Genomic DNA, 23,214 nt, shown 5'->3' with positions numbered 1-23,214 from the left:
ATCCAATTTATTAATTCAGCATTGCTTATCATAGTGAAAAGTTAGAAATAAAATATCCAAAGGAGACTGGTTCACTACATTATTACACAATCATACAATAGAACATTCTACAGCTGTATAAAAGAATGAAAAAGTAATTTATCTTGGCATGAAACAATCTGAGCTATTAATGGAAAAGTAAGATACAGAACAGTACAAAGTATGCTACCATTTGTGTAAAAGAAAAAAAAGGCTTGTATGTATGTGTATTTGTGTGTGCGTTTGCACATGCCTAGAATTTTGAAGATATATAACCCTGACTGCCCCCCAAGGAGGGAAAAGAGACTTTTCACCATTCACTCTTGAATGTCTTTCAATTTTTGTATGATGGACAGACTTATCAATTCAAAAAGAAAAGTAACTTTGAAATAATAAACGAATAAATAAAGGGAGGGTTATCATTCCTCGTTGGACATCTTTATTGGGCCCACTGACTCTAGTATGGAATGGATTTGGACAGAATCCTGCCAGCTCACAAGCTCCTGGATCCTTCCACGGCTTCTCTGTGTACTTTAAGTTCTGGCTTCACAGGCTTCAGGGGTCTGCTCATTTGCCCACGCAGGAAAGTCTCACTTCCTTTGTCAAAGAGTGGAGCTCCTGCTTCATTTCCCTTTATTTTCGCCCACAAGGGCTGCTGCCATCACCTTTCTCAGAAGAAGGCGCAACAGCATCTTTACCCACACACAAGGAAGCCCAGCCAATTACCTTATTATTTTATTATTATTATTATTTAATTGTAGTTGGACACATACCTTTATTTCATTTATTTTTATGTGGTGCTGAGGATTGAATCCAGGGCCTCACATGTGCTAGGAAAGTGCTCTACCGTTGAGCTATAACCCCAGGTCCCCCAGCCAATTACCTTCTGACCAAGAGGTGCTGAAAACACCTGAATCATATACACAATTTATGCATACACACAAATGGAAGGCAAAGCAGGTCTTCATGAGACATAAATATACCAGTTTCCTAAAGGTCATGTCTGTCCAGCACCCTAGGGACTTGCATGTTAGTCTGACTCAAGTCCTGCTTGCTGTCAAAGAGGCCATGCATTGGAGAAGGAGCTGTTATTGGGGTGGTGCCTCTTGGGGGCCAGTTTCATTCATCATGTCCTTGTACTGTCGCTTGAAGAAGCCAAGCTGTTGGGGCAGAGACAGAGGTGTAAGGACCACAGAAGCCAGTGGAAAGGCAAGGGTCATGCAAAACAAGAGTGGGGACAAAAGGATAAAGAGCAGTACAAAATAATGGGGCAGAGAGTAGAAGGGAACTGGGGAAAATGAGGCAGGAAAGGAAATCCCATCAATGTTGGAACCAGGAAAGAAATATAAAATAAAACAAGGAGAATTACTCCCTCTATGACAGTCCTTCAGTACCAGGGGCCATTCTAGTTGCTCTAAATATATTAACCCAATTTCCTTCACAAAAAGGGTATTGATAACTGTTTTACAGCTGAAGAAACTGAGGCACAGAGAGGCCCTAATCTGCCCAAGATCGCCCAGCTAGCAGCAGTACTAGGAGTCAAACCTCTGCACATAAAGGGATGGGAGGAGGGTTAGGAAGAGGGTCAACCAGGAGATACCTTGTACAGTCCAGCAGTGATGAGGGCCAGGAGCACCAGGCCCCCAATGGAGCTACCCACAATGAGTGGCACAGGGTTGTGAATTTCATATGGTTCCACTTTGGTCTCTGTCTGGGGAAGGAAGAGGAGAAAAGAGGTGCATCAGAGTAGACAGATGCCAAATGTCTGGAGGTTTCCCCAATCAGACCTGTTACTCCCCCTGAACCCAATGGCTGTTCCCTCCCCATTTCTCTCAGTATCCCAGCCCTCACTCTTGAGTCCCCACCTGTTTCTTTTTCTCCCTCCCTGACCAGAAATGATCTTGATAAACCCAGTTTCCCCTCCTCCCTCCAACAGTCCCCTGTGTCTCAGCCAGTTACCTGGGACTTCACAAACATCCCCTGTCCAGGGAGTAGAGCAAACATGGAATCATTAAACAAGATCTCTGCTGTGCTCACCAGCAGGAGGTGGTTATGTGAAGTCTGTGGAAAAGAGAAGAGCAATAGCCAGGCCTGGGGTCCTGAAGTATCACATTTGTGCCCCACAAAGTCTCAGGATCCCACATACCTTGATATACCAGTCAAATGAGAGGTTGCCTTTGAGGACAACGTTGAAGTCTTCCTGGATGCCAAAGAATGGGATTTCACACTGGATTATCTGACAGACAGCAATGGAGCAGTTCTAGGGGGGAAAAGGAGAAGAGAGAAATGGATAAGGATGCTGATGCAGGATCATCACTTGGTGCTCAGCCCTCTCAGTCAAGAGACCATATTGAGCTCCAATGAGGGGACCACCAAGGGTCTACATGTATCCCTGAGGCTACTCACCACCACTGGGGTCTTCTTAAGTACAGCCTGGAAGTCAGAGTGGGTAGGGAGTCTCTTATCAGTATGGCAAGCACTTGAGACATTCTGAGGAAAGAAAGACACCATGAGAAGAGAAAGGAATGGGAGGATGAGACAGCCTGGATCCAGAAGAGGGTCAGAAAGCCTCCAAAGTCCAGTGCAGGAAATAAATTTTAGGAAAGATCAAGACTATGGAGGGAGGAACCAGACCCACTTCTCAGGCCCAGCCAGACTCACCTGGGAGAAGATGACCTCAAGGTGGTCCCAGACTGTCACATGGTTCAGCTGGACAGGGACCCAGAAGGTCACATTGATGGGGAGGCTCCTCTGGCCCAGGTTGTTGAACTACACCAGGGGAAGAATGAGAGATCAGGCATCTGGACTTGTACTCCACCAACTCTTGGACTCAGCCTCCCTGTTTCCTAGAGCCCAGTACACCTAAATAAGGCCCAAGTGTCCTTTCCCTTTCTGGGAGGGAGAGAGTAGCCATTAAACACACACTTGAGAGCCAGACAGGCATGTCCTAAATCCTGGCTAGTCTACTTATTAGTTGAGAGGCATTGGACAGGGTTTGTTTTTTTGTTTTGTATTGTTATTTTGGTATCAGGGAGTGAACTCAGGGGCACTCAATCACTGAGCCACATCCCTAGCCCTATTTTGTATTTTTCATTTAGAGATAGGGTCTCACTAAGATGCTTAGTGCCTTGCTTTTGCTGAGGCTGGCTTTGAACTCATGATCCTTCAGCCTCAGCCTCCTGAGCCGCTGGGATTACAGGCATGTACCACTGCGCCTGGCACTTGGACAGGTTTTGTTAACCTCTCTGAGCCCCAGTTTCTTCATCTGTAAACTGAGGGTAGCAACAGTGCCTCAGAGAGTCTTTATGAAGATAAAATGAGTTCATCATGTAGGTATGTGTGCACATACCGATATGCATGCTTGTGTGTGTGCAGAGTGAGATCTTCCTTGGAGCTGTGTCTGGCACACAAATTTCCCATCTCCATCATTGTTTATATATTTTCTTCACATAAATTTCCCTCCCCAACGTCCTCTTAGGACCCAGACATTCCCTGTGCTCACCTGATATTGATGCTGTATAACATGACTAGTCTTCTCTGAGGCCGTGAAGTTGAGATATTTGGTAGAAACCTCAGTACTAAAGGAAGAAAGAAAGAACAGGAAGTGACAGAAATGAGGGGTGCCCTGGAAGGGGCTCACAGGCTAAGTGTGTAAGGAGTAAGCAGGCACATAATAATGCAGCCCTGAGAAGGCAAGAGCAGGGCGATGCATGTCAGAGACACAGTGGGTGCCAGTTAGGCCACTCACACAGAAGCAACACGTGCACACATACACACCATACATGCACACACACACACACACACACACACACACACACACACACAGACACAAACACAAGCACAGATTCATGAACAGAATTGGCTGTGTCCAGTCAATGGAGAAGGCTCAGCTAGGTCGCTGGGGGCCTGCACCTGGTGACTACCGTGATGACAGCATATTTCACAGGCAGCTGCAGTTGGAACTCAGTTTTGTTGGTCCTGGGCATATTGTTCTCACTGAAGGGAAAGAGAGAGCTTAGTCAGCACTTAAGAACTGAGAATCAGCCTTTTCTTCTCCTTCTCCTTCATCTCCTAACTCCAGTCAGTCACCAAGTCCTATTATTTCTGCATCCTAAACTTGACTATTTTCTAACTCCCTTCTGCCCCTACATAGCCCAGGCCCGTGGCTAAAACAGACGTCTAACTAGACCTCTGAATTTAAAACTGTTTCCAATCCAATTCCCAGCCCTGTTGAAAAGTGACCTTTCTAACATGCAAATATAATCATGTCACTCTGATAAGTTAAACTGCAAATTCCCTTAAACCACTTATGGAACATTTTGTGACATGGCCATAACCAGTGCCTTAAGTCCTATATCATGTGCTCAGGCCATTCTTAAACACATCTTGATCTTTCCAGGCTTTAGGCTTTGCCTGGTAGGTGCTTCTTTCTGTCTGTCTTTCTGCCCACCTTCAGTTCCTGCCTTTAAGTGATTGACTCACAGATTAAATATATTTTCTTCAGGAATCTTCTCTGAACACCAAGCTCCCAAGAACACTGGACATCCCCCATCTAGTCATTCATTTCATACTGTATTATGATTGCCAGTTTTCTTGTCTATCTGTGCCACATAACCTCTGTGTCTATAACTTCTGTGAGGACAGGAACCACAGTTGTCCTGTCTGCCACTGTCCCACAAGCCTTCAACACAACTGTGAGTGCTCAGAAAGTATTTGTTGAATGAATAAATGATCTGAATGGAGAATAAGGAAAAGGGAAAGGTTCACTATGGACAAGGGGCTGAGGTCTCAAAGGAGAGGGTGCGTGGGAGAGGCAGGGACAGCGCACCTGGTCACATTAGCCTTGAGGAGTAGCTGGTTTCCAAGGAAAGCATCAGGCTCCACATTAAATGTGACATTAAAGGTGACCTGGAGGTAGAGAAAGGAGACACAGTGATAAGAATGGGAGAGAAGAAACAACACAAATGTCTATCAACTGTTGAATGAATAAATAAAATGTGATCCACCCATACAATGGAAATACTATTCAGCAATAAAAGGAAATGAAGTACTGATAGGTGAATGATTCTTGAACATACAATGTTAATTCAAATAAATTGATACCAAAGAACCACATGCTGTATGTTTCCATTTCGATGAAATATCCAGGATAAGCAAATCTATACATAAGATTATGGTTATCAGTGGCTCAGAGAGGCGGGTGGAAAGCTGATAACAAGGTCTCTAACTCTGATCATGACAATGGATGCACAACTCTGAGTTTACTGAAAGCCACTGAACTGTCTACTTTAAATGGATGAGTTTATAGTATGTGAATTATATCTCAGCAAAGCCGTTTAATGCCAGGCGCAATGGCACATGCCTGCAATACCCAGCAGTTCAAGAGGATGAGGTAGGGGGATGGCAAGTTCAAAGCCAGCCTCAGCAACAGCCCGGCACTAAGCAATTCAGTGAGACCCTATCTCTAAATAAAATTCAAAAAAAGGGCTGGGGATGTGGCTCAGTCATTGAGTGCCCCTGAGTTCAATCGCCAATAGCTGTTTTGTAAAAAAAGAATCTTCAATTTTTAAGATGAGAAGAAGGAGGAGGAAAAAGCAGAGGGGATAAGGAAGAGGAGGAGAATTCCAGATGAAGACAATGGATAAAAGGAGAGGAAGAGCTGGTATCTCAGACCTCTGAGTTGCCTGGGAAAATGGGGTGGTTTATGATGCAGCTGGTGCTCTTCAAAGCCACAGGCCCTTCAGTGGAAGAACCAGAGTCACAGGACAGACGCCAGTATCGCTGTGAGCGCTGGTTCTGGAAGGCAAAGGAGGCAGAAAGGGGTATTAATAACCAGCAGCCATGAAGATGGGGAAAGCAAAGGTCAGATTGGGCCTAAGAAGGACCTGGCTACCTGGGCCGCTGACACCTTCCGAAAGAACAAGCCAGATGGGTGGTAGAAGGTGACCTGAGTCCCATAGGAATCCTCACCCTCATTTCTCACAGTCAAAGTCACAATGAAGTCCTGGGGATCACCCACCACCAAGGTGTCCAGGCTGTAGGGACAACAAAACATGCCAGGAGGTTCTTGAGGGCTTCCCTGTGGGAAGGCTGTTTGAGTGGAAAGGGAGTGCAGCACTTAGAGACGTTTCAGACAGAGTAGCCACTAGGGACCTTGCAGCACACAGACACCTCCAATAGAGCTAGCTGTTCTCCAAAGGCTCCCTTAGGAGCCAGGAGAAGAACAGGGTTCTACACCATGCACAGGTTCAAAGGAGGCAATGAGGAAAAGAAACTCACTTCTTGAAACTGAATGTGAGGCTTAGGTCATCCTGGCAAATGTTGTCATCACCACAATTCTTCTCAAAGGGAAACTTTAAAAAAAAAAATAGAAGAGAATAAAATGAAAGGAAAGAAAATAATGAAGTGAAACAATTAAACAAAATGTTGAAATAAAATTATGTAACATAAGTTTCAACATAAGACCCCACAATAAATGTGACATTAAAGGTGACCTGGAGGTAGAGGAAGGAGACACAGTGATAAGAATAGGAGAGAAGAAACATCACCAAGTCCATCAAGTGATGAATGAATAAATAAAATGTGATCCACCCATATAACAGAAATATTAGAAATAAAATGAAATGAAATACTGATGTTTTCCATGACCCTGTAGAGCCCCAACTCAAGGACTCACCAAGGCTGTGAACAGTCTCTGAGCATCCACAGCCAGAACTGGCCGAAGGTTTCCAAAAGAGGATGAGGGCATCCCCACCAGAGTGTAGTTGAGGCGCAGGGCAATGGGGCTCACTGAGTCCTCCACACAAACCTGAGAGATAGTGGGGATTTGGGAATCTGCCCTCCTCAGCTTCCCAAGACCACCCATTCTCAGCCCAGGGATCTGGCCACTCTCCTGCTCACCGGTAATGATAGCTTCAGGGTCTCACATTTCTGCCTCAGGCCAAAGGTCTGTGTCTGTCTGCGAGTGCTGTTCTTTGTCTCAACAAAAATGGCACGGGATCGTGGGCGGCCAGGGTCCAGAGCCAGGTCATAAGTAATAGTGCTCTGGATTTCTCCTGAAGGAACAGGACAGCATAGTGGTGAGGAGCCTGGGCTGTAGATCAGGCAGAGAGGAGTCTGAGGCCCAGCTCCTCTGCTCCCCAGCTGTGTGACTTGGGCCATGTTATCTGACCTCTTTTGAGTCTCAGATCCTTATTTTCAAAATCAGGATAATAATCACACCTTTCCAATGGTAAAAAATGAAATAAAATTGTGACCATAAAGTAATTGCTCAAAAAAAGGTAGCTATTCTATTATATACTCGAAAATTGATTGTATTTTTCTGGTTTCATTCAAGTTTTTTTGTTCTGTTTGTCTTTTGTAATCAGCAATATGACTATAATGTACTTGGTATGACTTCCTTTATATTTATCCTGCTTTTATTTTTTTTAAAGAATCTTGATCTTTCAAGATTCTTAACACTGTTTGTTTATTGCTTCTTCTGATTATCCCCCACACTCTTTTTCTCTCTCTCTTTCTCCGTTCCTTCCTCCCTCCCTCTCTCCTTCCCTCTGTCTCTAATTACATTGTTAGATCTTTCACCATATCCTAAATGTCTCTTATAATTTTGTCTGTATTTATCATCCTTTTTTCTTTGTATGTTAATCTGAATACTTTCAATTAATTTATCTCTAGTTCAATAATTCCATGTTCTGTTTCTAATCTGCTATTAAATCTTCTGAATTCTTAATTTCAGTCATTGAACAGTTCAGTGTCAAAATTTCAGTTTGACTCTATCTTATGAATTCCAGGTCTTTCCTAAGTTTCCCGTCCTTTCCTTTTTCTCTTGAATATATTACTTGTAGGGGGATTTTATTTTTTGTTTCTGTCTGATCACTCTGATTTCTAAATCACCCATGGGTCTATTTCTATTACCTATTATTTCCCTTGGTTACTGTTCATTGTCTTAATGGAAAGACCAAGGCATTTACCAAGGCCCCTCTTAAATCTGACTCCTCAGCACTGGGAAAGTGTTTAATTCTCTGCTCAGCTCTTTAGGTTTTCAGCTGCTATTTTCTACTAGATTGCCTGGAGTATTGACCTGGGCATTTGTGGCTTATGAGTCAGCCAATGACTTAAGAGAAATTTCTGTGTAGATTTTTGGGTGCCTTTTACATAACTCCTTATTCTCCAAAACTTTTCTTTCAATTTCAATCCATGATGACTGCCCCAATCTCTGTTTATTATCTCCTCAAGCCAGTAAGACTGCTGCTAGAAAGATGATTTTTTTTTCCTCCTCTCACTTCTTTCAAGTACTGTCATTACTCTTCCCCGACAAGAGGCACAATTCTATTCTTTGAGAATAATGACAAGGGGAGATTTCAGGTCACCAATGAGTTGCTACATCAATTCTACCTCACCAAATGAGTTCTCTCACAGTTTAAGAAAAATGAACCTAATCTGTTCACAGGAATGGGGCCCTTAGTTCTCTGGAGAATGAAGAGTGTAAGGGGGTTATACATGTTTGCTTCTCTGGTGCGTTTTTCTGGGTTTCTCACCAGGCTTGGAAAAGTCTATCAGAGCCCATCATAACTTTCCTCTGGATTACTAGAGGCTGGGTAGACTGAAATGAGCCACCTATCTATGCCCCTAGTCATTTAATCTTTTGAGACCTACCCACCAAGCCTCACCGTCGTTTAGCCGATCCCGTGTGCTCTTGCGGACAAGGAGGCAGACTCTGACCTCCCCAGCAGCCTTGCTTGTCACTACCTGTTCATGACACTCAAATACATCCCTTGCCACTTCCTTGGGTGTGAACTCCATGGTCACCACAACTCTTAGCACTGGCTGGGATCTACAGGGACACCAAAGGACCATCAGAAAACTTCATACAGCAAGGAAACTTCTTCAAGAGTAGAGTGCCCCAAATTCTCACCTGAGCAGCAGTATGTGTCCCTGGGCCCCTATAGCCAGGTCCGACAATCCATCCATTGTGAGGTCCTGACCGCCACTCAGTGACTGACCAAAATACTGGAGCTGGGGGGAAAGCTGGGAACCTGTAATCCGCTGCGGGTAAAAAATATATGAGAAAGGGAGGAGGAAGGTCCAAGTAGAGATTCTCCAGGCTGTACTCAACTCTCATCCCCCACAAATTTTCAGGGAATTAGGGCAATTCAAACTTATCAAGGAATTATTTACCTTTAAACCACAACCTCAAGATGATACCCAAAATTCCCATTAATTACCTGGGCTTTCTAGAGAAAACAAGTTTTATAGGAAAGAAGCAAAAGTATATTTTGCACCCCTTTGAATCTCACTTACATGGTCAGAATAATGCAAACACTGAATATTAATCTAATCAAAATTATCATATAATTGCAAGGAGGGAAGAGGGTAGAGAATGTGTTCAGGTGTAGCAAGAGGGAAACCAAAAGAGAACACAATCTTCACTTTTCATACTAGGAAATCTATGTTAAAACAAAAATCAAGAAATAGGAAACATTTTTGGAGTGGGGGATATGATAACTGAACTCAGGGACACTCGACCACTGAGCAACATCCATCCCCAGCCCCTATTTTGTATTTTATTCAGAGACAGGGTCTCACTAAGTTGCTTAGTGCCTCACTAAATCACTGAGCCTGGCTTTGAACTCGCAATACTCCTGCCTCAGCCTCCTGAGCTACTGGGATACAGGAGTGTGCCACCACGCCCAGCTAGGAAACTTTTCTTTATGCATTCATGCATAGATGACTCCATATCTTAGCTATTGTAAATAGTATTGCAATTAATGTGAGAATGCAGGTATCTTGTCAATAAAATGATTTCATTTCCTTTGGATATATATATATACAGTAGTGAGATCACTGGATCATATGGTAATTCTATGTCTAACTTTTTGAGGAAACTCTATACCATTTTCCAGAGTGAATATACTAATTTACATTCCCATAAACAGTAGATGAGAGTTGCCTTTTATTGACATCCTCACCAGTATTTGTTTTTATTTTTTTATAGTAGCCATTCTAACTGGGGGTGAATGCTATCTCATTATGATTTTAATTTGCATTTCCCTTATGATTAGTGATATTTAATACTTTTCATATATCAATCATTTGTAGGTCTTCTTTTGAAAAATATCACTTTAAGCTCATTTGTTCATTTTTAATGTGCAATGGAATATTAGTCATCCATAAAAAGAGTAAAATCCTATTGTTTGTGGCAATGTGGATCAAACAAGGAGGATCCTGTGTTAAGTAAAACAATCCAGGCCCAGAAAGACAAATACTTCATGCTCTCATTCATTTGAGGAAGCTAAAAAAAAATGATTGCATAGAAAAGAGTGAAATAGTGGTCACTAGAAACTGAGAAAGAATGGGGAAAGGAAAAGAGACAGAGGTTAGGTAGTGGCTACCAAAATACAGTTAGATAGAAGGAATTAGTTTTGGTATTCTATAGCAAAGTGGAGTAATTATAGTCTACAATAATTTATGATAAACTTCAAAATAACAAGAAGAGTCTGAAGGTTCCCGACGCATAGAATTGATCAAGTTGGAGGAGACAGAAATGCTAATTGCTCTGATTTGATTATTACACATTGTATATAGAAATGCTAATTGCTCTGATTTGATTATTACACATTTTATACATGTATCAAATTATTGTACCATACCTCATAAATATGTGCAAATATTTTGAGTCTATTAATTTAAACGTGTTTAAAAAGAAGTAGAAAGGAAGAGGGCAGGAGATTAGCAAGGATGGTGGAATGTGATACACATTATCATCCAAAGTACATATATGAAGACACAAATTGGTGTCAACATACTTTATATACAACCATAGATATGAAAAAATGTGCTGTATACATGTAATAACATAAAATATGTTATGTCTAAATAACATATTTTCTATATGTTATTTAGACATATAGAAAATAATTGGAAAGGGGCTGGGGTTGTAGCTCAGTGGTAGAGTGCACACCTGGCAAGTATGAGGCACTGGGTTTGATCCTCAGCACCACATAAAATAAATTAAAGTAAGGGTATTGTGTCCATCTACAACTAAAAAAAAAATTTTTTTTAAAGAAAATAATTGGATGAACTGAAATTGGTGTCTTCAGAGGGGAATAAAGCAGAAATCATAGTGTGTATGGAAACTGGTTTTTGTGATAAGCCTATTTTTACTTTTCAATCTGTTTACAAGAATAATATTTTAAAAACTAAATAATAAACTTTTTAAACTTTTTAAATGATTTTATTATGTACTTAATGCCAGTGAACTGTGCACTTAAAATGATTAAGATAGTAAATATTATGTCGTATTTTACCACATTTTTAAGTGATTTTTGTCAGGCCTGGGGGTGTATGTAGCTCATTGGTAAAGCATGGGCTTACCAAGTGCAAAGGCCTAGGTTGATTCCCAGCACCACAAAAGAAAAAAACTGATTTTTTTCAGCTGCAAAGAAGGATGAGGAAACATAAGATGCTAGAAATTTTTGACATATTAATCTAGGTGGTGGTTACTTGGGTTTACTAATATACAAAAAGTCATCTTCAAGATTTGTGTGTTTAGTGTATAGTTTATACCTCACATTTGTTTGAGAACTATATATACTATTCTGTTGGGAGGATGCTTTGTTTTGAACTGATGTATAACAAGGCAGTTTGGAGATCCACAGCATGTTTGCTTGTCTGAATACTGACCATTTCCAGTTTCAATCACTAGGGGAAAAAAAGTAAAAAATTTAAATAGAAGAATAACAAAATAGTATAACTCTTTTTGGTTTTGCTCTTAATCCAAAAGTGTGTGTGTGTGTGTGTGTGTGTGTGTGCGCGCGCGCGCGCGCGCGTGCGCACGCGCGCACACGCACAGGCATTTAAAGTACCCTCCTCTCAACAAATGTCGAATGCTTTCTCTGATATAAGGAGGCTGACTCAATGGGGTAGGGAGGGGGAATATGGGAGGAATAGATGAATTCTAGATAGGGCAGAGAGGTGGGAGGGAAAGGAAGAGGGCAGGGGATTAGCAAGGATGGTGGAATGTGATACACATTATCATCCAAAGTACATATATGAAGACACAAATTGGTGTCAACATACTTTATATACAACCATAGATATGAAAAAATGTGCTGTATACATGTAATAAGAATTGTAATGCATTCCACTGTCATTTTTTTAAATCAATTAAAAAAATAAAGTACCCTCCTTTAAGCCTCGTTTTCTTTGGAAGGGTGTTATGGAGAGTACAGTGAGGGAACTAGGGCTTTCATTGTTTATTTTAGAATTATATATTTGCATGACAAGCATATAAATCTTTTATACTAAAAATTTTTAAAAACCAAAACCTTCAAATCCTATTTATGTAGAGAAACAACAGGCGCCAATGAAAAGAAGCATTATTGCCAGATTCAGTGGCACAGGCCTGTGATCCCAGCTACCCAGGAGGCTGAGGCAGGAGGATCACAAGTTTGAGGCCACCCTGGGAAACTTAGCATGACACTGTCTCAAAATAAAATAAAAAAGGGCTGGGTATATAGCTCAGAGACAGAATGTCTGCCTAGCATGTGCAAGGTCCTGGGTTCAATCTCCAGGACTATAACAAAGTAAAAACAAAGAAAGAAGGAAGAAGGAAGGAAAAAAATGTTTAAATATTGTACAATTGTGGAAAGAGGCTTCTCCGTGCAGTGAGAAGTTAGTAAGGCAATGGTTCTCATCCCTGGCTGCACCTAACATATACTTGGGCCTATGTAGTGTATTATTTCATAGTGTATTAATCCATTCATATGAAGTTATAAAATTGGTAAAACTAATCTATGTTAGAAAATAATCAGAACCTTGGTTGTTCCTGGGAAAAGAGGAACATCTATTAATAGAACATCTATTAATGTTCTATTAATAGATGGTAGAAGGGAGGGTGATCATGATCAAAGAACAATATATGCATGAATGGAAATATCACAATGAAACCCATAAACTTGTACAATTAATATGTGTTAATAATTATAATTTTAAATTTTCCATGAAGAGAGAAAAAGAACTTTTCCATAAAGAGAGAAATAGAACTTTCTCTTTTGGGTTAGTAATAATATTTTGTATCATGATAAGAGTTTGTCAAAATTCACTGAATAAAGATTTGTTCATTTCCTGTCTGAAAGTTTCATTTTTAAAATAACTGTGAACAAATATTTAATTTTAATTAATAATATACATGCTGAAGCACTTGGAGTCAAAGTGGACTGAGTTCCAATGCAACAAAAAATAAGGTCAGTGACACCAACAACATGGTGGAATAGGAGTTCTTCAACTTCACTGTTCCCACCACAGAAATCCAATCAGCAACACTTCACAGGCAAGAATACTGTCATGAATACTCCAGAACTCAGGAATGAGGCTGAGACACCCCCACTGAACCAGAGAACTCTGAAAAGTCACAACTGAAAGATAAGAGGAATGATTCTCTTTGAACACCCCAAGCCACACAGAGAATTCCCAGAGGCCCAAAGTTTCTACAGTGGTAAAAGTGTTGAAGTATTCAGATTTCCCACCATTCTGGGACCCTACTGTAGAAGGCTCACCCCAAGGGAAACAGAAACAAAGAATGTGGGTGGGCTCATAGCAGCCAGTATGCAGACCTCTACCTTCTGGCCAACTGAGAGGCCACACTAGAAAAACTAGCCTGCTGGGAGCCATCAGCCAAGTAGGTATGACAAATTCCTTGCCAGCTTACTCCCATGCTGTCTAGTGGAAGGACTTCTGAAAGGTGACCTTGCTCAAGGACCAGGGCAGGATCCGTGTTTAGGGTGTTCCCCCTTTAGAATAGGGCAGTTTAGCATAATAGGAGAGTAGGGTGTTTCCCCTTTAGAATAGGGCGGTTTAGTAATAGGAGATTAGGGTGTTCCTCTTTTGGAATAGGGCGTATCCTGCTGCTGAGTTCCTCTTGAGTGCTTAGGGTCAGACAGTATATTTTGGGAGACAGAAGCCCATGCGGTGGATTTGAGCAGGGAACGTGGATTCCCCCAGAGCATGTTTGTAGACGGCCGGTGTGAGTTCGGGAATAAAGAATTGCTGTTTGAATCTACAAGCTGTGTGGAGACTCGTGATTTGTGCCCAGCCAGAGACTGCGGCAAGCCAGCAGCCTTGTACTGCAAAACACACAGTCCACAGGTCTTTTAGACTTCAACCCCTGGCCAGCTTCCTCACACAGCCTGAGTGTTCTCATCAAGTCTTCCCCAGACTAGGAAGTAACTGCAGGTCGGTGATTACCAGCAGAGGGAGCATCTGGCCTTGCCAACCCCAGGCTGGGCAATATTTATTCTACTAAACCTCATTCTCTGCTTTAAGCCTACCCTAGGCCAGGAGGCAAGCCCAAGTCCACATATATCTGTGGAGCCAGACTGTGGCTCTGCCCATCTCATACAGATGAATAGCAATTCCAGAGACTTCACCTAATCCTAAAGACATCATGGGGCCCTGCCTGACTACAAATACTTCCATAGTATATCAATCCATTTATATTAATCCAAACAATCCAATTGCCCAGTCCAGGAAGACAATCTTTATTCTGCCTGATCAGAAATTATCACAGAGCTCAGGCAGCAACCCCATATGCTGCAGAGTCTAGCCAGTGGTCTCTCCAGATCCCGGAGCATAGACATCTAATCTCAGAGCACAGGAAGTAACTGAACACAACTAGAGAATCCAAAAACGACAGAGAATCTAGAAATTAATACACATATTTACAATCAATTGATTTGGCAAACAATGCAAAAGAATGAAATTAGAACCTTATCTGACACACATGAAAATATCAACTCAATGGATTAAAGATTTAAACATAAGATATAAAACTATAGAACTACTAGAAGAAAACATGGGGGAAAGCACCACATTAGTCTAGGCCATGATTTTTTTAAATATGCTCCCAAAAGCACAGGCAACAAAAGCACTAATAGACAGATGGGATTTTAAACCAAAAGCATTCTGCCTAGCACAGGACACAATCAACAGAGTGAAAAGACAACCTGCAGGATGGGAGAAATTATTTTCAAACCAACATCTGGTAAGGGGTTAATATCCAAAATATATAAGGAATTCAAACAACTTGATAGCAAGAAAACAAATAACTCAATTTTTTAAATAAAAAATAAGGTATATGAAAAAATGCCAACAGGTATATGGAGGGAACTGTCAATGTAAATAATCCTCAGGGGGAGGAAATTTTAAAAACACAAAGAAATATCATTTCACTCCAGATAGAATGGCTATTATCAAAAAGACAAAAAATAATAATGGTAAGGATGCACAAAAAAAAAAAAAAAAAAAAAAAAAAGAAAACCCTTACACACCATTAGTGGGAATTTAAATTAATGCAATTATTATGGGAAAATAGAATGAAAGTTCCTTAAAACACTAAAAATAGAATCACCATATGATCCGGCAACCCCCTGTGTACATATCTAGAGGAAATGAAATCAGAATGACAAAAAACTATCTATGTTCTCATGTTCTTTGCAACACCATTTAAAAATTGGCAAAAGGACCTTCCTCATCTCTTTTATGTTGCTATAACAAAATACCCAAGGCTGATAAATTATACAAAAAATAGGTTTATTTGGTTTAACAGATTTGGAGATTTAAGAGTATGATGCCAGCATCTGCCTGACTCTCTGGTGAGGGCCTTCTGGCTACATCATAACATGGCAAGTTGGCCTCATGAGAGTAGCCAATGAGAGAGGGAGAGATCACATGATGAGTCAGGAAGCAAAAGAAAAAGCCAAGGAAACCAATCACACTTTATAACACTCCATTATTACAGGAACTAATCCACTTTTCCAGACAAGCATTAATCCTTCCTGAGGATGGTGATGCCCCCATGAACTAATTATCTTCCCCTAGGCCCCACCTCTTAAAGTTTCTACCACCTCAACACTGCTACACTGGTGATCAACTTTCCAGCACATAACCCACTGTGGAACACAGTCAGATGGTCTCCAAACCATAGCAGACCTAAATAGACATTCTTCAAAGAAGGTATATGAGGGGCTGGGGCTGTAGCTTAGTGGTAGAACACTTGCCTAGCATGTATGAGGCACTGGATTCAATTCTCTGCACCGCATATAAATAAATAAATAAATATCCATCAACAACTAAAAAAGTATTTTAAAAAAAGAACAATTAGAGGACAGAAAAAAATTAAAAACAAGGTATATGAAAAAATGCCAACAGATATATGGGGGGAACTGCTCAATGTAAATAATCCTCAGGGGGAAAAAATTAAAAAACACAAAGAAATATCATTTCACTCCAGATAGAATGGCTATTACCAAAAAGACAAAAAATAATAATGGTAAGGATGCAAAAAAAAAAAAAAAAAAAGGAAACCCTTACGCACTATTAGTGGGAATTTAAATTAATGCAACTATTATGGGAAAATAGTATGAAAGTTCCTCAGGACACTAAAAATAGAATCACCATATGAACTTATGTGAATGAAGCATAGACTAGGCATTGCCAATGTATTCATAGAGATACAGATATCAAGTTGTATCCTATAAATATGTGACAATTAAAAATAAAACTTAAATTTAAAAATCCTCTGTGCTTCTACACACTAATAATGTGATATCTAAAAAGCAAATATTAAAAATAATCCCTTTTATTTTTTCTTATTTATATACACGGAGGGTAACTGGGAATGAAACCCAGGAGTGCTATATTCCTGTGCTACATTTCCAGCACCCCCACCTTTTTTTTTTTTTTTTTTTTTAAACAGAATCTCACTAGGTTGCTTAGGGCCTTGCTAAGTTGCCCAGGCTGGCCTCAAACTTGTGATCCTCCTGCCTCAGCTTCCTAAATCACTGGGATTACAGGTGTACACCACCATACCTGGTTAATAATTCCTTTTATAATAGCATGGAAAAATAATTTAGGAATAAAGCTAAATATAACTAAGGAATTGAAGGTCTCATACACCAAAATCTACAAAACATTGTTAACAAAATTTAAAAGACAAAATCAGAATGGAAAGATATTCCGTTTTAAATTGGAAGGCTTAATACTGTTAAAGTATCAATACTACCCAAAGTAATCCTCAGAGTCAATGCAATCCCTATCAAAATCCCAATGGTGTTTTTTACAAAATAAAAGAAAAAATATTAAAATCTATGGTCTTTGAACCACAAATAACCTAATCAGTTTTAAGAAAGAAGAACAAAACTAGAGGTTTTATACTTCTTAATTTATATTAATATTACAGAGCTTAATATTACAGAGCTGGTCACAGGAGCACACACCAATAATAGAAACTCAGTAAGCTGAGAAAGTTAGCAAGACCCTGTCTCAAGAAATAAAAAAGGCTGAAGATGTCCTTAGTGGTAGGGTACCCTTGGGTTCCATCTCCAGCACTTAAAGAGGTTAAAAACTATATTACAAAGCTATAGTAATTAAAATAGCATGGTACTGGTATAAAGACAGAAATAGAGACCAATGGAACACAATATAAAGCCCAGAAATAAACCCTTGCATATAGGGTAAACTGATCTTCCAAAAGAACACAAAAAAATGCAGAATAGGGAAAAGATAGCCTCGCTAACAAATGGCATTGGAAAAACTGCATATCTACTTGCAAAAGAATGCAATTGGAGCCAGAAGCAGTGGAGCACACCTTTAATCCCAGTGGCTCAGGAGACTGCAGCAGGAGGATCACAAATTCAAAGCCAGCCTCAGCAACAGCAAGGCGCTGAGCAACTCAGTGAGATCCTGTCTCTAAATAAAATACAGAATAGGACTGGGGATGTGGTTCAGTGGTCAGGTATCCTTGAGTTCACTCCCTAGTACCAAAAAAAAAAAAAAAAAAAAAGAATGCAATTGGACCCTCATCTTATACCATGCACAAAAAAAAAAAAAACCTCAAAATGGATTAAAGACAAACATAAGACCTGAAAAATGTAAAATTCCTACAAGAAAACATGGGAAAGATTCTTGACATTTGTCTAGGTAGCAATTTCATTGGATATAACAAGAAAAAGCACAAGCAATAAAAATAAAAATAATTAAATGAGACTATCAAACTAAAAATTTCTACATAGCAAAGAAAACAACAGAATGAAAAGGTGGAGAAAATATGTCCAAACTATTTTTCTGATCATGAGTTAATCCACAAAATATATAAAGATTTGCTACAACTCAATAGCAAAAAAAAAGACTACTGATAATATAAATTTTTAAAATAGAATTATCATATGATTTAGTAATCTCATTTTTGGATATTTATCCAAAAGTACTGAAATAAGGACCTTGAAGAGATACTGGTAACTACATCCACATTCATTGCATTACTATTCATAAGAGCCAAGAAGTAGGAACAATCTAAATGTCCATTGAAAGATGATGAATTACCAAAAAAAAAAAAAATGTGGAAATACATACACAAATATAATTCAGCCTTTAAAAAGGACATTCTGTCATCTGTGACAATAGCAGTGAAACTAGTAGACATTATTCTAAGTGAAATAAGCTACACACAAGAGGATAAATAATTCCATTTATATAAGTTATCTAAAATACACAAAAGCATAAAAGCAAAGACTAGAATAGTGGTTTCCAGAGACAGTGGGTGGGGAGGGGAAACAGAGAACTGCTAATCAATGAGTACAAAATTCTGATTATACCAGATGAATAAGCTCTAGAGATCTGGGGTACAACATTGTGCCAATGGATCACAATACTACACTGTAGATTTAAAATCTGTAAAGAGGGTATATCCTATGTTAAGCCTTCTAGCCACAACAATTTTCTAAAGAAAGAAAAATGTGATGGCCTTAGCTAGCTACAGTGGCATTTGTAAGGTGGAGCAAGACTGTGAAGGTCCCTCCAGACAGTAAGTCCCATGTGATAGAAAACAAAAAAACTATCCTAGAGGGAACAATAGTTGTAGGGGCCCAGATTTAGGGTGAACAATCATCAGGATGGATTACTTAATTTCAAGATCCAGTGTAAATAAAAATACAGTGTTCAGAAATTATTAATAATTCCAGTGTATATTAATAGCAGAGTATTAAACCAAACACAGGGCCCTTTGAAAAGAAGCCCACCAAACAGTGCTAAAAAATGGGATGGATTTGGAAAACCCAGGACTCTTAGTCACCCTGCCAGGACCGAGATTCAGAAGGCATGAATCCCCACATCCCAATACTTCCAGATTGCTATTTACCAACTCTGGGCCTGGTTGTCCTTATCTGTAAACTTGGAGTGAGGACATACCCAATCACCTCCTATCATTACAGAAATAATTAATCTAGAATTGAGATCCTTTATGGTTTTTGTGAAGTGTGTGTTATTATTTTTGAAGGTTCTAAAAGGAGTACAGGGAGACTCTTGAATTAGAAGGGAATAGATCCAACAAAGAGGTTACTGATATGATAAGGACAGTAAGTGACCTGGACTTACCTGGCTGTGGGAGGAACTGATGCCAAATACTGATATTCCATGAAAAATGTAAATAGCACCCCGATTCTCCTGTTCTCCTGGGGCTCCAATAGCCACATCTGTCAGCTTGTCCCCATTCACATCTCCCAGCACTGTCAGAGCTGCCCCAAAGCGGCCCCAGGGATGGCCCTGCTCACCGTGAAGAACAGCCTCACACCGCCACCGAGCCCTCTGCTAAACAATAACAGTTTAGGCCTTAATGCAGACAACCTCTCCATCCCACACCCAGACCCCATCCAGCCCAGGTCCCATCCAGCCCAGGTCTCATCAGCCACTCACCCCCTTAGGCAAGGGACACACGGACACCTGGCCCCCTCGGGTCTGCTCATAGAAATGGGGTGCCCCAATGAGGACCAGGTTGGTGTTTCCATCACCGTCCATGTCCACCGAGCAGAGGGAAGCCCCAAAGTAGGAGCCAATCTGAAAGAGATGGATCCAGTATTACATACCTCTTCCCACCTAAAGCAGAGTGTGATTTTTCTGTGAAGAGAAATCATTTTAAAACAAAAAGAAAGAAAAATTATGCCTGCTGGTGAAAACCCTTTGGAGAGGATGTGATTTTTCCATATGATTCATGATAAATTCTTATTTGAATGTGCTGCCAGTTATAGAAATACATTGTAAAGTGAATCAGCAGAGGTTTGGATTTGGGGTATCAAATGGTATTCTAGAGAGATTATTAAGGCAACAAAGAAGAAATTAGATTGGAAAATCTAGATATAAAAGCCTACAAGAATAAACAGGATACCCTTTCAATATATTGGGAGTCTTTGAGTGGGGTGATGAAAAATCCAAGTTGGCAGTCTTACAAATAAAGAATCAATCTGGGAGCTGGGGATGAGGCTCAGGTGGTAGGGCACTTGCCTGGCATGCATGAGGCATTGGGTTCAATCCTCAGCACCACATAAAAATAAAATAAAGATATTGTGTCCACCTAAAACTAAAAAATAAATTTAAATAAAAGAATTATTCTGTTTGGATTAAAATTAACAATTGCTACCCAGAATTTTTTTGCAATAATGAAAAATAATGTCTACCTACCAGCAAAAAAGATTTTTAAATATGTTCAATGTCAATATAGAGAATTCATCTCTAGAATTTTCCATTTAATTATTCATTCATTCACTTATTCTCTCTCTCTCTCTCTCTCTCTCTCTCTCTCACACACACTCACACACACACACACACACACACACATCAATTTAAAACTGGGATACATTCTAGATCTAGAAAGAAAAAATGATCTCTGCCACACACCATTGAGGAAGGTCTCACTGATAACCCAATAAAGGCATTTAAGCTTCATCCTGAAGTCAATAGGAGTACAAATTTTTTAGGTCAGGTTTATTGGTGTATAATGTATATGCAACAAACCCAGCCTTTTTATTATATAGTTTTCGAATTTTGAAAAACATTTGAAGTCATGTAATCATCACTACAGTCAACATATAGAAGAACTTCATCATCCCCAAAACATTCCCTCATGCACCATCATAATCAACCTCTCCCTACAATCACCCTAGCAACCACTGATTTGTTTTCTGTCCCTATAGTTTTGTCTTTTCCAGAATGTTATTTGAATAGAATTAAATATTTTACAGTCTGTGGGGACTGGCAACTGTTTCTAGGTTGGGACAATTCATACTATAGCCACTGCAGACTTTCACACAGGTCTTCACATAAACATCTGCTTTTATTTTTCTTGAGTAATAAAAGTAATAAAATTTATTGAGTAAATGCTTAGGAGTGGGATTGCTCATTAAACTTCTCTGCTAATGAAGAGGAGGAGAGAGAAAACTCAAATTACTAAAATTTGTGATGAAAAAGGATATATTCCAAGAGACACTATTAAAATACAGAAGATAATTAAAAACTATTTTGGAAATTTATACTCTAATAAAATAGAAATCTTAAAGACACTGACAAATTTCTAGAGGCAAATGATCTACCAAACAGAATCAAGAGGATATACACAATTTAAACAGATCAATTTCAAGCAGGGAAATAGAAGACACCATCAAAAGCATACCAACCAAGAAAAACCCAGCCAGTGTTTCAGTGTGGAAACTTTGAGCAAAAGCCTGCCTAACCAGAAGCCCACCCACCAAGCCCTGCACCAAGTGTAAACAAAAGTGACATTGGACTAGAGAATTGTCCCCAAGGCAAAACACCCCTCCCCTCCATGCAGCCATCTTCCCAAGTCCCATACACTAAGCTTCTGGAGGGAGAGGACCCAAATCCCACAGCCCTGGTCAATTCTCAGCACCATATAAAATAAATAAACAAAATAAAGATATTGTGTCCAGTATAACTAAAATATATTTTAAAAAAAGAAAAGATAATACATCTTAGGAACCCCAAGTTATAAGGATGATGAATGACCAAGCAGCAGGCAAATATTCTCCTTCTGAAGAGAGTTTAAGGGCACAATTAGCTAGTGAATGTCTCCCCTTAACTTAAAATAATTATCAAAAGGTTAAATTTAGTATCCTCATTTTTGAGTGAGATCCCAATCCAAAGTCATATGAACAGGAGACTTATTCCAAGCCCCTACCCTACCCTCAATTTACCTATAGAGCAACAATTTAATCTGTTTGTCACTGAGAGGAAAAATACTTAACACCCTCAGTCTCAAAAGTAATGAGAAAGGACTGGGGTTGGCTCAGTGGTAGAGTGCTTGCTACCATGTGTGAGGCGCTCTGTTCAATTCTCAGCACCGCATATAAATAAATTAAATAAAGGTCCATTGACAACTAAAAAATATTTTTAAAAAGTTATGGGAGGGGCTGGGAATGTGACTCAAGCGGTAGCGGACTCGCCTGGCATGGGTGTGGCCCGGGTTCAATCCTCAGCACCACATACAAACAAAGATGTTGTGTCCATCAAAAACTAAAAAATAAATACTAAAAAATTCTCTCTCTCTCTCTCTCTCTCTCTCTCTCTAAAAAAAAAAAAAAAAAAAAAGTTATGGGAAATAGGGATGGGATTGTGGCTCAGTGGTAGAGCACTTGCCTAGCACAGGTGGGACCCGAGTTCGATCCTTAGCACCACATAAAAATAAAGGCATTGTGTTGTGTTCATCTACACCTAAAAAACAAATATTAAAAAAAAAAGTTATGGGAAATAATGTTTCATAATTTTATACATCCAAACCTGACCTGATTATTATTGCCAACCAGGGAAAAAAAGGGTTAAAAAACTCTAGGCAAGAGATTTCCCTAGTCTGGCTACACTGAAGCTTACACTGGAATGCAAACAACAGACTCAATAGGGGGTCTAAGACTAAAAAGAAGGAGGAGGAGGAAGAGAAAAGTGCATGTATATATTTTGCAATTTACATGATTGCATTAAACATACTACACACAGACAGACACACACACAGTCACACATACACACACACATATGCATAATGAATATACTATCTAGCCTTTAAAAAGAAGGAAATTCCAGCCAGACATTGTGGCACATACCTATAATCCTAGCAGCTCAGGAGGCTGAAGCAGGAGGATCATGTGTTCAAAACCAGCCTCAGCAATTTAGGCTGTAGGTAACTTAGCAAGACCTTGTCTCAAAATATACAATAAAAAGGGTTGGAGATGTAGCTCAATGGTTAAGTACCCCTAGGTTCAATTCCTAGAGAAGGAGAAGGAGAAGGGAGGAGAAGGAGGAGAAGAGAGGAAGATTCTGTCATTGAAACAGCATGAAACCAGGGGATATCATGCTAAGTGA

At 39.8% G+C, this 23,214-nt stretch overlaps 1 protein-coding gene across 3 annotated transcripts in view; it reads right to left on the bottom strand.

The window, feature by feature from the left end:
- Itgam (integrin subunit alpha M) overlaps window positions 1–23,214 on the bottom strand; it is a 42,963-nt gene continuing 19,749 nt past the window's right edge. For 2 of the 3 annotated variants that reach the window (XM_076840775.2, XM_076840777.2), the window contains 18 exons: window positions 19,765–19,905; window positions 19,447–19,659; window positions 8,933–9,063; window positions 8,688–8,851; window positions 6,919–7,073; window positions 6,695–6,826; window positions 6,298–6,371; window positions 5,912–6,053; window positions 5,692–5,814; window positions 4,847–4,926; window positions 3,931–4,014; window positions 3,521–3,596; window positions 2,680–2,787; window positions 2,425–2,508; window positions 2,165–2,278; window positions 1,978–2,079; window positions 1,619–1,729; window positions 1–1,178 (listed from right to left, as the gene is read on the bottom strand). In XM_076840775.2, coding sequence (XP_076696890.2) covers window positions 1,107–1,178; window positions 1,619–1,729; window positions 1,978–2,079; window positions 2,165–2,278; window positions 2,425–2,508; window positions 2,680–2,787; window positions 3,521–3,596; window positions 3,931–4,014; window positions 4,847–4,926; window positions 5,692–5,814; window positions 5,912–6,053; window positions 6,298–6,371; window positions 6,695–6,826; window positions 6,919–7,073; window positions 8,688–8,851; window positions 8,933–9,063; window positions 19,447–19,659; window positions 19,765–19,905 — 2,106 coding nt within the window. In that variant the 3' untranslated portion in view covers window positions 1–1,106. The remainder of the gene's footprint in view (window positions 1,179–1,618; window positions 1,730–1,977; window positions 2,080–2,164; window positions 2,279–2,424; window positions 2,509–2,679; window positions 2,788–3,520; window positions 3,597–3,930; window positions 4,015–4,846; window positions 4,927–5,691; window positions 5,815–5,911; window positions 6,054–6,297; window positions 6,372–6,694; window positions 6,827–6,918; window positions 7,074–8,687; window positions 8,852–8,932; window positions 9,064–19,446; window positions 19,660–19,764; window positions 19,906–23,214) is intronic. The other variant, XM_076840776.2, reaches the window with a different exon arrangement.

Source organism: Callospermophilus lateralis, chromosome 19, assembly GCF_048772815.1.
Source record: "Callospermophilus lateralis isolate mCalLat2 chromosome 19, mCalLat2.hap1, whole genome shotgun sequence".
Classification (NCBI taxonomy): Eukaryota; Metazoa; Chordata; class Mammalia; order Rodentia; family Sciuridae; genus Callospermophilus; species Callospermophilus lateralis.
This window is presented reverse-complemented; position numbering and strand designations above follow the sequence as displayed.